Here is a 15,389-nt window from a genome sequence, read left to right on the forward strand (position 1 = left end):
CCATCTCCCTCCGGAGAGTACATAGAGGTATAACAAGAAAAAAACGAATTTTGCGTCCGGTGCTTATTCTGAGTTCTGCTTTACAGCAGTCACATGCGAAGCAACAGCATTGCATAGAATACGGGGCGAAGCGGGGGGGGGGGAATCTGTATTTCCACATACCTTATAGAGCCCCGTTCTATATTATTTACATTGCTTCCCCCCTCCCCGACGCTCACTTTCAATTGATAACCTGAAGTGTCTCTTTGTTTTCATCGAGCTCAGGGCTCTTGGGAGCGGGGGCCGGTCCCCGCTCTTGACAACGTCGGCGGCACAGGCTGTTACGAGGAGGCGGGCTTTGGCGCTTTTTTAGCGACACCGACTTGCACCACTCACAACACAGGAAGCGATCGATGGGCAGCAGGAAAAGCCAATAGGAGGACAGCATCGACTTTTGCAGATGTCGGGTGTCGCGGATGGTCTCCGAGTGGCTGCGCTGGATGCAGGTGGGTGGTTAGCGGCGCGCGCCGAGGGGGAAACCACGGAATGGAAGGCCCCCGCTGGGTTATAGGCGGCGCGCTCCTAACGAGGGGTGTTAAACTCGCCAGCCTGGCAGCTTGAACTGGGTTGTCTGAGGTAAAAGGGAAAGCGCTATAGAACGGGCCGTATTTTAGATTGGCGTCTCTGGTGATGAGTATGCGCGCGGGGCATGCGCAGAACAGCCACTGAAGCTGTTACGTAGCGTGTGCCCTTAGTTGTTCCCAGACGTTCCTCCCAGCTGCGAAGGCGGGGCTTCTATAGACAGTAAGGCGATGATATTCAAGCTGAATGATGCTCGGAATAAGTGCTGCTGTTTCCCGAAGGGCAGTTTTGTTGGCCTTTTGCAGGAAAAGCAGCAGAGAGTTTCAATTATAGTGGATTCCCCCACCCCTTATATGTGGAAGAGGAAAGGCTGTAGCTCAGTGAAAGATTTTCTGCTTTGCATTCGGAAGGTCGTGGGTTCAGTCCACAGCATCTCCAGGTAGGGCTTGGAATGTCCTCAGGCTAAAACCCTGGAGAGCTGTTGCTCGTTCTAGCAAGCTAGATGTACCAGCAGCCTGCAGCTTCCTTTGCTCCTAAGTGGCTTACCGATGCAAAGGTGTCATCAAGCATGCTATGCATTACCGCTGTTAATTAATTTGCTGCACTTCCTTTTGGCCTAAGTGACTCTGCATGTTCTCCTCAACTTTTACAATCACACCCACCCACGACCGATCCAGTACATACACATGCATCTGTAAATGAGGATAGTACTTTATGTGTCTGATGAAGTGAGTTGCAGTACGATCACGGCTTATGCACATTTAACATAGGCAATTTCCAAATTTATGTGCGGGGGGTGGGGGGAGAGGGGAAAAAACCTCATCGACATCCCACCCATCATTGTACAGCTTAGGAAAGGTTGCTGAGGTGGAGTCAGTGTGAGCAGCATTGGAGAACGTGAGGAGGTGCAGTTGGCGATTGAGAGTAGCCTTGGTGATTAAGAAAACATGGCCCCCAAACGCAAGACAGGGCCCTCTGCTGGCGTACAATACAAGAAACAACGATTGGTTCCAACACGGCAAGAAAAAGTAGCGGTGCTGGACTGCTTGAGAGATGGCATGTCGGTCTCTAGGGTGGCACGCAAATATGGCTACAGCGAATCGAGCGTCCATGCCATCAAGGTGCGAGAGAGAGAAATCCGTGACATTGTGGCAGCAAGTGCTCCAATAAATGCTCAGGTGACCAGCCAGGTGCACGACGAGGCTTTAGCAAAGACTGAGAAGGCATTAAACTTGTGGCTTGAAGACATGAACCGCAAATGCGTGCCTACTGATGGTGTGATGTTACGGCAAAAGGCTCTCAGCCTCTATGCACTCTTCAAACCTTCTCCCGAGGATGGGCAGCCTGTGAAGGAATTCAAAGCCAGTCACGGTTGGCTTACTAGTTTTAGGAAGCGCTTCAAACTGAAAAATGTGCACGCAACTGGTGAAGTGTCGGCATCTGCAGACAAAGAGGCAGCAAAAGCCTACCCCAAGCAATTAAAGGAACTGTTAGATGAAAAGGGATACCTTCCTGAGCAAGTTTTTAATGCTGTTGAGACGGGGCTGTTCTGGAAAAAAATGCCTGAGCGGACGTACATCTCCAAATCAGAAAAACAAGCTCCTGGCTTCAAAGCAGCTAACGACCGCGTGACTGTGTTGCTCTGTGGCAGTTCAGCTGGGCATTTAATAAAGCCAGGCTTGCTGTACAGGTCTGCAGTCCCCCGTGCCCTGAAAGGCAAGAACAAAAATCTCCTGCCTGTGTTTTGGCAACCCAATAAAAAGGCTTGGGTGACTGCAGCAACGTTTCTAGATTGGTTCCACAATTGCTTTGTTCCGGAAGTTAAGCGGTACCTTGAAGAGAAACAACTGGACTTTAAGGTGTTGCTGATTGTGGACAATGTTCCTGGTCACCCCGAGGCACTCTGCTTTGCACATGATGATGTTGAAGTTGTCTTTCTCCCGCCCAACACGGCCTCCATCATCCAACCTCTTGACCAAGGTGTGATTCGGTGCTTCAAGGCAACTTACACAAGGCTAAGCTTCTCATGGATACGTAACGCTATGGATACAGATCCCAACTTTGATGTCATTGAGTGCTGGAAGTCCTTTAACATGGCCAGTTGCATCACTTACATTAAGCAAGCAGTAGATGCAATCAAGCCCGAATCGGTGAATGCATGCTGGCGCAAGTTGTGGAAAGAATGTGTGGATGATTTTAAGGGTTTCCCAACCATTGACAATGAAGTGGAACATATTGTCCAGATGGCCAGACAAATGGGTGGTGATGGCTTTGTTGACCTCACTGAGGAAGAAGTTGAAGAGTTAATTGATGGCCATGGAGGAACATTAACTAATGAAGAGCTGGAGGAACTGCTAAGATCAAGTACAGAAGATGAAGAGGAGGAGGATGAACAGGATGAGCCAGCAAGTTGGAATCTGCATAAGTTTGCTCAAGTCTTCCAAACAGCAAAACACCTGAATGATTTGATCACTGAGTTTGATCCCTCTATGGAACGAAGCCTCAAAATCACACAGGGTATCACAGACAGTTTGAGACTATATCGAGAAATGTTTGAACAGCTCAAGAGACAACAGCGACAGTTGCCAAGCACCATGTTTCTCACAAAAAACGCAGCGGTAGCAAGTGAGCCCACACAATCAACTTCTGAAGCTGAAACAGAGCCAACCCCTTTGCCTGCAACTTGCAATCTGTTGCTCAGGTCTGGCCCATCATCTCCTGGAGCAACCTCAAGCCCTGAAGAGGATGAGGAAGACTAAGCAACACAGTCATTGTGCACAGGTAAATGCTGGTGTGCTTTTTATGGGCCATTTACCTGGTTTTTAAAGGGTTGTATTGACCATATGGTATTCTGGGTTTACATTCTATCCCCAGAATGCAACCCCGTGTAAGATGTGATCATACTGTATATTCCATGAAAGCTTGTATCATATGTTGATTCAAGCCTTGTCAGTCAGAGGAATTTGGCCACCCTCCAGGTGCCCGGCTTGAATCCTTGTGACCTCCTGTCTGCGACTCCCGGCAAGATCAAGGGAGGTCTCCAATCGGCGATTCTCCTCAACGTGAAGAAGAACACACCACTCCTCCCCCTCCTCCATTCCCAGGGGGGGGGGGAAAGAGACAGACAGAAACATATCTACATGTCTTTATTTCTGTCTTTCAGCAGTACAGAGAAAACATGTCTGTACCCTCTGATACCCAGCTGCAGAGAGAGAATAACTCCACCCATGTACTTCCAGTACAGGGTCATGTGACACTCTGAGCTAACATCCGGTGCTCAGTGCACATAATAGACTGTCCCTTCTTCCCACGGTACAGTCCCAAAACATCAACATCCTGTTTGGCTTTCCAGCCATCTGGAGCACTCAGCAGCATTGCTCCTTTTTCGTAACAACCTCCCCCAAAAGAATCAATGCGTGTTGCGGCATGCATAGCGTGATCCAGAGAAGAAAACAAACAGTTGTTATACACATAACACTCCCCTGTTGTTTCAGTTCCACCCTTGGAACTACCCGCCACTGGTTTCCCCAGTGTACCTCTCTGGTTGTCTGGCTTCCAAGGAATGAGTGCATCTGCATTACCTTGGCTAGCAACTCTCTGTTGTGTCTTTGTCTCTGACTTAGACACAGCTCCAACCTGTCCTCGGTTGTGTACAACAGCAACACATGCAACAGCTAAATTAGCATACTCTTCTGAGTACCTTTTGGGTGGTTCACCCTTTGTGACTCTCTCAGACCTGCGTATGAGGTGCTGATCCTCTCTGCTCACTGGTTCTGTCTCAGGACTCTTAGGAGAACCAGTTCCAACAGCAAACAGTGGTTCATCCTTCACCTGTGAAGGTCTATCCATTGTGTGAGATTTCCTCTCAATGACTGTGACGACTGAGCTCTCTGAGCTATCACTGTCACTCTCAGTACCACTGTACTCTATGAAATCATCATCATCATCTGAATCGTCCTCTGTGGGAAATGTGTGAACTATCACTCTCTCCTTTTCAGGAGCACTCTCTAGAAATTTTGTGAGAATCACCTGACCAGATTCAGACAAAATTACTCTGTAGAGACCCTTTTCATATCCCACAAAAATGCCCCTGGCATTCTTTACTCCACCTGGAGCTTCTGTCCTCACATGAGACCCAAAAACCTTGAAATGGGCAACAGAAGGTTTTCTCTGGAACAGTTTCTCAAAAGGAGAACTTCCCAACTCTTTCGACACCTTTCTCACCCATGCATGACAAAACGACATGAGTGACTCCGCCCAGAACTCATGTGGCAGATGTGAACTAAGCAATTGCGCATTCATTCCCTTTTGCAATTCTTTGTTCACTTTTACACAAACACCCCTGTTCCACGCTTCCGCTGAAACAGCAATCTTGTGTCTGATCCCCTTCTTCTGCAGGAACCTCTGGAAATCCTGTAAAAGAAAAATCTGCTTCTCATCTGTGAATAGACAATCAATGTTAGCATCGTGCATACTCTTAACCTTGTCACAAAATTCCTGAAACCTCTCCAAGGCTTCCTGTGGCTTTCTCAACACATAAACCCAGACAAAGTTAGAGAAATGATCCACACACACAAGATAAAATCTTGCATTGCCTCTAGATGGTTCTAGAGGACCAATCACATCAGCATACACCCGCTGAAACGCTCTGTCGACCCTGGCCACCTTCTTGGCGCTCGTTTTGGTCACACCTGCAAGAGAAATCACGTTAGACTCAGAATTACATTCCACGTAATCACTTTGCTCAAAGTCCAACAAATACAGTCCACCTTTCTGTCTGGCAGAAAGATATAACTCTCCATCTTTGAAGATCTTGCAGCTCTTATCATCATAGGACAGTTTCAGTCCTTTCTTTGCAATCTGCGAAACACTCAGCAGGTTGAACTTCAATTCAGGAACCAAGTAAACATTGTTTATTGTCAAGTTCAGACTCTTAAGATAGACAGTCCCCACGCCGGCCGCTTCCAGCTCCTGACCGTTGGCCTGTGTCACAGCGAAGCTTTGCTTCTTAAACGTCGAAAAGAGTCCTCTGTGCGGGGACATATGAACCGTCGCTGCAGTGTCGATAATAAACGCGTTCCCAACATCTGGCGTGGTTCCTTTCGCCATCAAAGCCCTTGCAGGTTCCACCATAGGCTTGGTATGACCTTTGCCTGACGCCTCAGGCTTTGCTGAGCGGCCCTTCGCTCCTTTTGGCTGACGTGGCTTCTTACAGTTCCGCTGAAGATGCCCAGCCTGTCCACAATTGTAGCATCGGACAACGTTCAAAGCTACAGCATCCTCTCCAGTAGCAACATCAGTGGGGGAATTAGAACTCCGTTCTTCCCTCCCCCTGTCCTTTACCTCCAGTGCAGCAAGCCTGTCGTGTTCATTCAAAACAACGGCACACACCCTTTCCGCGGTCAAATCGTTCGCGGGGAGGGAACCCAGCTGACTGGCAACGGTTTTGTAAGTCCGATTTAAGCTGTTAATCATCATGAAGCAAAACACTTCCTCCTGCAGACGGAAATTGCGTTCCACCATCTGTTGGCGCAGATATTTCATTTCCGTCAGGTGCGCTTGAACATCTCCATCAGGCGCAAGCCTCAGATTGGTCAGCTTCTCAAAATACAGCAACGCTGAAGAACCTGCATCTCTCTGATGTGTTCTACGCAGCGTCTCCCAAATCTCTTGCGCGTATTCCAAATCCTGAATATGCACAAGTTGATCATCCGAGACACACAGAATTATAGCCGTCCTGGCCTTCACATTCTGTGATTCCCAACCTCGGGTTGGTGCTTGAGGGATGGGGTTCTCAATCACCCCAAAAATCCTCTGATTCTGCAGCAGGGCCTTCATCTTTACAGACCAAGATGAATAATTGTCATTAGTCAGGGGAGGCGGGTAAGGCAAGGCTCCCCCCTTCTTGGGATCCATTTTGAATCCAAGTCTCAGCTCTTCACCCTCGAGCTAGTTAAAATCCAAAAGCTCCTTTTTGAGCTGTTTTTCTGCCTCTCACTCAGGCAGGCAATTCTCAAAGCTGTCTCAAAGTCAAAACAACTTTCGCTTTCCCGGCTCTGACTGAGCCAGCCCCAGGTGTCAGTAGTTTTCCCCTGCCCTGACTGTCGCTGCTTAGCAACCTTCCCCGGGACGGGAATCCTTATCTCACCACAGGAATTTCTGGTATGCAAGTCTTTCTTTCAGAGCTTGTTTTGCCAAACGCAGCTCTCGTGAACCAGAGAATAAATCAATCTGCATTCACACTTTTAGCCCGATATTCAGCATACCTTTTTGGGGCTCCGTTGCTTGGAAAACACCCCCTCTTGGGGCCAGCCGTCTGTTCAGCTTCTGGCTGCAATTTCAGACGTTATCTTCTTTCCTTGGTGCAGAGGATGGCACACGATCCATCAACCTCTCACCTCTCATGCTGATTCCCATGGATCAGATAACCAGCAGCGTCTGCTACCATATGTTGATTCAAGCCTTGTCAGTCAGAGGAATTTGGCCACCCTCCAGGTGCCCGGCTTGAATCCTTGTGACCTCCTGTCTGCGACTCCCGGCAAGATCAAGGGAGGTCTCCAATCGGCGATTCTCCTCAACGTGAAGAAGAACACACCACTCCTCCCCCTCCTCCATTCCCAGGGGGGGGGGGGAAGAGACAGACAGAAACATATCTACATGTCTTTATTTCTGTCTTTCAGCAGTACAGAGAAAACATGTCTGTACCCTCTGATACCCAGCTGCAGAGAGAGAATAACTCCACCCATGTACTTCCAGTACAGGGTCATGTGACACTCTGAGCTAACATCCGGTGCTCAGTGCACATAATAGACTGTCCCTTCTTCCCACGGTACAGTCCCAAAACATCAACATCCTGTTTGGCTTTCCAGCCATCTGGAGCACTCAGCAGCATTGCTCCTTTTTCGTAACATCATAATACATTTGTTAGGATGGTATTCAACCTTTACTCAGAGTAACAAGTTTGCATAATGAGCAGATTATATCCGTCATTTCCTGTGGGAACTTTTCTAATCCAGGTTTTCTCCCTCCATGCTTTTTGCCTGAAACTGCTGCAGCCAATCAGCAAAAGCCAAAGAGGAAAAACTGATTTGTCCGATCTCTCTCTTTACCCCCATGGTTTCTGCCCAAAATGGCTACCATTGACCAGCAAAACACAAACAAGTAAGAAAGTGGGCAAACTCTAGCTGTTCGGATATATGAATCAGTTGTTTATATAGCAAGGTTTGAGTATAATTCTTTGGGACCTTGTTTTCCCTCAAAAAAGCAAATAAAGCAATGCAGTAATAGTTACAGTTTATACCCCAGATTATTTTTATTTTTTTAGTAACAAAGTCACTTAAAACATTTAAGCCTTAGGAATTCATGGTGGTTACAGTGAAATATATTCACTGCAAACCAGCATACAAGCATCATTCTGTGCATGGATTTCTTCATCACTTGCTTTGAAAGTGTACCCAGAGGCAAGTTACCGATTTGATTCCGACCTGTGATGTATTATTTGGATGGCATTTCTAGCTATTTTTATTATTTAAAATATTTATACACCTTTCCCAATATGGATAAAGATTCCTTGGATCACCACACCTAGCATACCATACCTATGAAGTCATTTTTGGTCAGTAATTTTGTTGTGTATGTCTAACTTTTATATTATCTCCTTCAGCAATAAGAATAGAGTGCAGAAACCATGGACAACCAATATGATTTCATTAGCACCCCAACTTGCAATGGAATTTCATCTCGTGAGCAGAAAGCCAGCTCCTTGGTGGCTGAAGGCCATGGCCAACAAATCTTAAATGTACTGCAAAGCTTCAGAGATCAAAACAACTTTTTTGACTTCAAAATACTTGTGAAAGATGAAGTGATCCCATGTCACCGTTGCGTATTGGCAGCATGTAGTGACTTTTTCAGGTAAGCCTATGATGTAGTTCTTGTGTGCATAGATATATAGATATAGATATAGATATATATGACTATAAACATGGAGATATATATATATATATATATATATATATCACTGTTACATATGTGATGTAGTTAATTCATTCTTCTATTCAATTCACAACCCCCCTATTCAAAACATAGAAGTAATTTTCATCCTATGTTGACCTTCAAAAGTAGATTAGTAGATCCAGTCAGCTATGAAATGGCTATGAAATGATTTTAAAATCATCTGCTTTTGTTAGATAGCATGACTTCAACCCATTCACTGTGTACAACTTCATATGTAGGTTTCAGGTGGAGATGTGCATTACCATCTGCCTTAAACGCTATACGCAGCCAATTCAACACAATGCAGAAGGGCATGCACCTACAGATACTGCTTCTATATGCAAACCACCTTTGCTGGATGTATTGATTACATTAATCGATAATAAAATTATTTATCTGTAGGAATATTTAATAACTGTTTCTCAATGAGTATTTTTGTTGTTGTTTGGATACTCTATGATGCAACACAGTATAGCATTTCAAATCAAATTGCTTGGCTCATATCCTCTGTTTGACAGTGTCTAGTATTGAAGATCTCAGAGAAGACATACAAATAATTTTAATTTTATTATACAAATTCAAGCATAAAACAGAACAATCACAGAAAACGGGTACAAGATATTGAAGCAGAAACAAAAACGGGTCTAGATACATCCGGAATATATTCCAGACTTTGGGTATAATAGAAATTACAGCATATGAAAACAAGAACACTGTTAATATGGGTATCCCTTATCTTCCAGGAGGGTGAGCTGCATTTCCATTGAACCTTGGTTTGTGCCCACCTTATGTTGTTGGAACTGCAACTCTCATTGACTTCTTGGTCAAGGGTGATGGAAGTTATAGCCCAACAGCATCAGGTGGGCTCCATATTGGCTAATTGGTTGTACAGAAACAGAAATCCTATGGCAATACATCATGCTCTTTTACTCACTCTGAGCTTTTAAGAATTTAAAGATTCTAAGCAATCTGAATCTGAGAGTGGATGTAGCTGTTAACAGAAAAAAACCAAATCCAAAAATTCCAGTGGACTTGCCTTAGGTAAGCCTGTAGTTTGGATCCTATTCTATGAACTGATCTAATTTGTGTTTTAAGATATACACTCATCATATCTTGATTGGAATGATGCCTGAATTTATCATGCCGAACTATTTAAAAGTAATGAAAACCTCATAGAAAAACCCTACTTCTTCTTAAATGTGCTTTATACTGCATTGTTGTTGTTGTTTAGTCGTGTCCGGCTCTTCGTGACCCCATGGACCAGAGCACGCCAGGCACTTCTGTCTTCCACTGCCTCCCGCAGTTTGGTCAAATTAGTTTTGCATTTATTCACTCTACAAATAATTTACCTAAAATGTCCAAAACATGTTTATTGAAAATAGTTCCCTTCACCTTAAGCTGTGTGGTTTTGGTTCTACATTATATTCAGATGGAACAGATATCAGTGATGATTTATTGTGTGTTCATCTTCTGTATTTTAACTGCAGGGCCATGTTTGAAGTTAACATGAAAGAAAGAGATGATGGGAATGTTACTATTAGTAATTTATCACCCAAGGCAGTGAAGGCATTTCTTGATTATGCCTACACTGGAAGAACAGAGATAACAAACGATAACGTAGAAATGTTATTTCAGCTTTCATCCTTTCTTCAAGTTTCCACTCTTTCGAAAGCTTGCAGTGACTTTCTAATTAAGAACATTGATCTTGTCAACTGTTTGCAGCTATTATCCATTTCCGAAAGCTATGGGTCCACTCAGTTGTTTGACCATACCCTCAAATATGCCCAGCGCCATTTTTCCTTGCTGCTCCAGTCAAATGATTTTCTGGAAATGAATTTCGAGATACTGCTAAAATGTATAGAAGCAGATGAGCTGAACGTCCCAGATGAGGAATCTGTGTTGAAAGCTGCCCTTTGGTGGACAAAACATAACTTAGAAACAAGACAGAAGCATCTTCCCCACTTGATGAAAAAAATAAGGTTACATCAGTTATCGGAGAAGACACTGCAGGAAGTATTGCACTCCGAAGAACAACTACTTGAAAGCGCTGGTTGCTTAGTAATAATCAATGAGGCAATTAAAAGTGTGCAAACTTTTAGCGGTTTGTTTCCAGACGCTCGCCCTTCAACAACAGAACAGTACATACTTGTTCACAAAACTGAGGAAGACGGAGTACATCGACATACGTTTTGTTACAATATTAAAACCGATCAATGGAAAGAACTGATGCACACACACATAACAGATCTGCCCGGATCAAGTTTATCTAGTTATGGTGAAAAGCTGTTTATAACTGGCGGATGTGTAGGGAACTGTTTCCGGACAATTAGACTTCATATTGCCGAAACGTATCATGACGCCACTGACCAAACTTGGTGTTATTGTCCGGTGAAGGACAGCTTCTCATCGGTATCAGCCATGAAGAAGCCAAGGACAATGCATGCATCTGTTGTGACCCTAAATCAACTGTTTGTAATAGGGGGGAAGACAAGGGCATCTAAGGATATCAAAAGTCTTTTAGATGTGGAGGCATACAGTCCTCTCTCTGGGGAATGGAAATCTGTGAGTCCCTTACCAAGAGGTATCTATTATCCAGAAGCAAGTGCATGTCAGAATATAATTTATGTGCTTGGTTCTGAAGTAGAAATTACTGATGCCTTTAACCCATCTCTTGATTGTTTCTTTAAATATAATGCCGCAACTGATCAGTGGTCTGAGCTGGTAGCAGAATTTGGGCAGTTCTTTCACGCCACCTTAATCAAAGCTGTTCCAGTGAACTGCACATTGTACATCTGTGACCTTTCCACCTACAAGGTTTATAGTTTTTGCCCAGAGACATATGTCTGGAAAGGGGAAGGGTCTTTTGAATGTGCTGGTTTTAATGCAGGAGCAGTTGGAATAGAAGATAAAATTTACATCCTCGGTGGAGATTATGCTCCTGATGAAATCACTGATGAAGTACAAGTCTACCATAGCAGTAGGTCTGAATGGGAGGAGGTTTCACCCATGCCAAGAGCCCTAACTGAGTTCTATTGTCAGGCGATTAAGTTTAATAAATATAGGGACCCATGGTTGTTTGCAATAGCAGTGTAGTCCAAGATATCAGTTATAAGAAGCTGCACAAGTTTTATGGTTCTGTTTGCTTTTCATTTGCCAAAAAGCCCCATATATTAGAGGCCCAATCTGCTAACATGGTTTGCAGCCACTTTTTATTTTAATAAGGAGCAGGGCTTGATTGAATGTTTGAATATATTCAAACACCTCTTTTTAAATTTCAGTAGCAATCCCCCCCCAAAAAAGGGATTGACCACAACTAGAACCAGAAGCTTTGTGAACTAAAGAGTAATGTAGATGATGTGAGGGGTTTTTTCCCCTTTCCCCCAGTCAACCCTACAATATGTTGAAAAGCAATTTATGGTATGATTTGGGGTCAACTGGTCAAAGAAAAAAAATATCAAAAATTACATTGAGCCTAGGTAGCAGTTTACATCCTGGCCCAAGTTTTCAGATTAATGCACTTTTAGGGCCAAAGTAAGAGTAACCAGGATCAGTCATAGTTTTGCCAGTAGAAAAAAATGGAGTTAAAAGTTGAAGTTTTCCATAATATGTAGTAAAGTAAAATAGGTTGAATTTAGATGATTTCTGGATGTTAGCTTAACTGTTTACCAGAGAGCACACCCCATTGAACTCAGTGGGGTAGGCTTTTGAGTAAAAATGTGTAGGCTTGCTGTAAGTTACTCAATTCTGGATTTTTTAAAGCTTAACTTAGCATTTTTCTCTATTAGATATTAAATAAAATGTCAACTATTTTGATAGGAACATTGCACACAATAATTTTCACAAACAACTTTTATTAACTTGGGCTGTTCACCTGGGAGTATGTTCATTGAACTCATAGGACTTACTTTTGAGTAGGCAAAGAACTGCACTCACTGATAGACTAAAATGGCTTAAGTAAAGATAGTAGTGGATTCAGTATCTCAAGTGGTGTAGCTTGTTGATGTTACTAATAGGTCCTAAGTTGGTCTGTTATTTCAATGCTGTTGCCTGTGCTTTTCTCTTTATGATAGCCGTAGGTAACAGACACAGCCCAAGAAAGTACCTTTATGCTTATGCTTGTGGTAGCAAGTGCGCAGCAAAGTTTTTATTTCCTTTGTCCAAAACAATATAGGAATGTTTTACTTGTGCTTATTGCATCAGGTTATATCTTGTCAGTCTGATGTAAAATCATAGAGGGGTTATAATAGATCAGTGTAATTGTATTTCCCCAACTTGAATGCCTCCATATCTTTCTGGACTACAGCTCACATCATCCCTGATCACTGCCCATGCTGACTAGGGATGATGGGAGTTTGGATCCCAAAATCTCTGGAGGACACCAGATTGGGGAAGGTGGCCAAAATTTATATTTATTTAAAAATAAGTTTCATTTCCTGTGTAAATTTACTTGGGAGTAGGTACAGTTGAATTCAGTGAGATTTACTCCAGAGTGAACCTGTTAAGGATTATACTGCACAGCTTGTATTTTTTAGGCAGTATCTTTCATGACTGTTTGGATCCTAATTTTGCATTTCCTCATTCTTCCTTAAATTGTAACTGGGTTGATGATCTGTATAAAGCTGATTAAGGGCATGCCAGTTGCACATACCTACTTCTGTCATCCATCTCATGTACCGGTACTTACAACACATTAGATATAAGAGAAGGATATAGCTAGTTTTCTAAGGCTGCATTTCTATGCATGCTCAGTGGGACTTAACTCCTGAGTAAACATTTTGCAAGATGTGTTTGCTTAACATCTTGCAAAAACTGGACCACAAAACACAAACTAGAGGCCAAAATATTAATTGTACAAATGCACTTTAAGGAGTACGTATTATCTAGTAGTCTTACCTGATAGTGGCTGGGACCCAAAGAGGTATTTTAGACATGCCCAAGAACTTGGTCAAGTCTAGTGGTATTTTTACTTCCCTCCAACCTTTGAAGATCAAGATCTTCATGACATATCAAACTGCTTTAGAAAGTCCCCTTCACTCAAGTTTCAAAAGTAATTTGCTGTACGCCATGGGGAGATGTATTGTTCAAGAAACACAATCACTAGGGTATGCTGGACATGAGAAAATAGTGTTGTAGTTCTTCGGATCCCAGCCTACATTATAATGTAGAAAGGAGTTGCATGCCAATGTATATGAATTTATTTGCACTAAAAATGTAACCACACCAAAACAGTTCTATTATTCTAGTATTGTATTATCAGTAAAGGTAAAATATGGCATGACCTAATGAACATTTAATATATGTAATTTCTTCCTGTGGTCAGTTAATTGATTGAACTATTGCTAACTGGTCACTAGTTCAATAGATATTATTTTGCAATTACTGTATCACAAATGTCAGTGTCAAAATGCAATGCATTGTTTTTATACATTGTGTTTTTTATTTTCACTTTTACACTCCTCTGCCAAGTCCATTGGAGCAATCTTCAGTGAGAGACGGCACCTATGACCAAGTCTGCTACCTCTAAAGGTATTGGAATCAGAACAGTCAATCTAGTTCTCCTTGCTGTAAAAATGTTAACGGAAACTTTGGTATTACCCTGAGGAAAAGGGTTAGATAAGGCAGAAAAAATGATGATTGCTAAATAACTGACATTCAAAGTAAGAGATTTTGCTGTAGCACATTGTACGGGAAAGGGCACATCTACACAAAGTGGTTTGAATCATGTTCTATTATTATAGCTTTCCTCAAAGCACCCTAGCAATTGTAATCTATTCCCCACACCCGGGGGGGGGGGGATTAGTCCCTTCGTAGACCCAGGGCTCAGTGATTTGGAGCGCTGTCACACAAAAAATTATTGCACTCGGGCACATTCCAGCTACCCATCTACAGTCCTTGGAGGAGGTGGGACTGTTACCCTTCTCCCTCGTGACACCTGAAGTGAGGGGTCCCCGTCAGCTCACCCCCTCAGTTTGGGACATGTATTATCACCCTGAAGACGAAGGCTGAGGATCAGTACCTTCCAGCTAGCTCACCTGCTGCAACGGTGCCTGTTGCTCCTCCTTGAACACTACTCATCAGTGGTAGAGAATGGCCACCACACCTGCGAGTTGAGCACTACGTGTTGCTAAGCACTCCTCCCTGCTCCCAGAGTACTAGTTGCTACCTCTTTCTGCTGCTGCTCTGAGTCTTCTACATCTGAGGTACTTTTACTCCACCCAGTTTTTGAGGTTGGGTGAGGGTGTTTCTAGGGTCCAGAGCAAAATTGTTGAACTTCCTGCAATTTCCTGCTGCCACATTGGATTCTGCTCCTCCTCTTGGAGCTTCCTACTGGATCATCTGAATCACAGCTGCCTTCAGATGATTTTTGAATTTTTGCCAGAGGAAATGGCCCCACAGGTGCCACTGGGGTTCACTTTAGCTTCCTTACTCTGGGGGATACTGGGCACCTGCCATTTTGAGGCAGGAAGGTGGGGGGGAAGGCTTTATTTTGACACAGGAGTGTTCTTGGTCATTTGACTGTAATTGTCCCCAAAATCTCTTATGGAAGTGACATCCCTGGTTAGCCGTTGATATGCAGAAGGAAAAAATCTTTAAAGTATTTGTAACTGTGCTACAAGCCACTTGAAGTGACAGAAATATGTCTGTACCTGTGTGAGTGCTGGAATGTTCATTAATCTGCATAATAAAAACACTGAGCAGTTGAACTAGTATGTTAAGCTTCTGCTCTATCTCACAATGAAGAACCACCTCCATATACCTTAATTTAGCACTTTCCTTACAATGAAGAATGAATGCTGCAGAGATTTCCTTCTGAATAAATGATTAAGCTCTTGGTT

General features: G+C 43.4%; 2 protein-coding genes across 4 annotated transcripts; both read left to right on the top strand.

The window, feature by feature from the left end:
• The first annotated feature begins 57 nt into the window (after nt 1–57).
• KBTBD3 (kelch repeat and BTB domain containing 3) lies at nt 58–15,257 on the top strand. 3 transcript variants are annotated; one of them, XM_083609177.1, is made up of 3 exons: nt 58–485; nt 8,225–8,472; nt 10,041–15,257. In XM_083609177.1, exons 2-3 carry the CDS (start codon nt 8,249–8,251, stop codon nt 11,644–11,646), a joined length of 1,830 nt encoding a protein of 609 aa, XP_083465303.1. In that variant the 5' UTR covers nt 58–485; nt 8,225–8,248; the 3' UTR covers nt 11,647–15,257. The 3 variants fall into 3 exon arrangements, with proteins under 3 accessions (XP_083465303.1, XP_083465304.1, XP_083465305.1); XM_083609178.1 differs by lacking the exon at nt 58–485 and adding an exon at nt 3,211–3,342; XM_083609179.1 differs by lacking the exon at nt 58–485 and adding an exon at nt 7,612–7,722.
• On the top strand, nt 1,509–3,320 carry LOC310761868 (tigger transposable element-derived protein 1-like; the record flags this gene model as incomplete). The annotated part of the gene is made up of 1 exon (XM_083612065.1): nt 1,509–3,320. One exon carries the CDS (start codon nt 1,509–1,511, stop codon nt 3,318–3,320), a length of 1,812 nt encoding a protein of 603 aa, XP_083468191.1.
• Nucleotides 15,258–15,389: the final 132 nt, after the last annotated feature.

This window comes from Podarcis filfolensis (genome assembly GCF_964270895.1).
Source record: "Podarcis filfolensis genome assembly, chromosome: 4".
Taxonomy (NCBI): domain Eukaryota; kingdom Metazoa; phylum Chordata; class Lepidosauria; order Squamata; family Lacertidae; genus Podarcis; species Podarcis filfolensis.

Excerpts from the sequence above, each read along its gene's own strand:
- KBTBD3 (XM_083609177.1), top strand. The coding sequence starts at position 8,249 with ATGGACAACCAATATGATTTCATTAGCACCCCAACTTGCAATGGAATT. Across the intron at positions 8,473-10,040 it reads GCATGTAGTGACTTTTTCAG|GGCCATGTTTGAAGTTAACA; the intron begins GTAAGCCTATGA and ends TTTTAACTGCAG.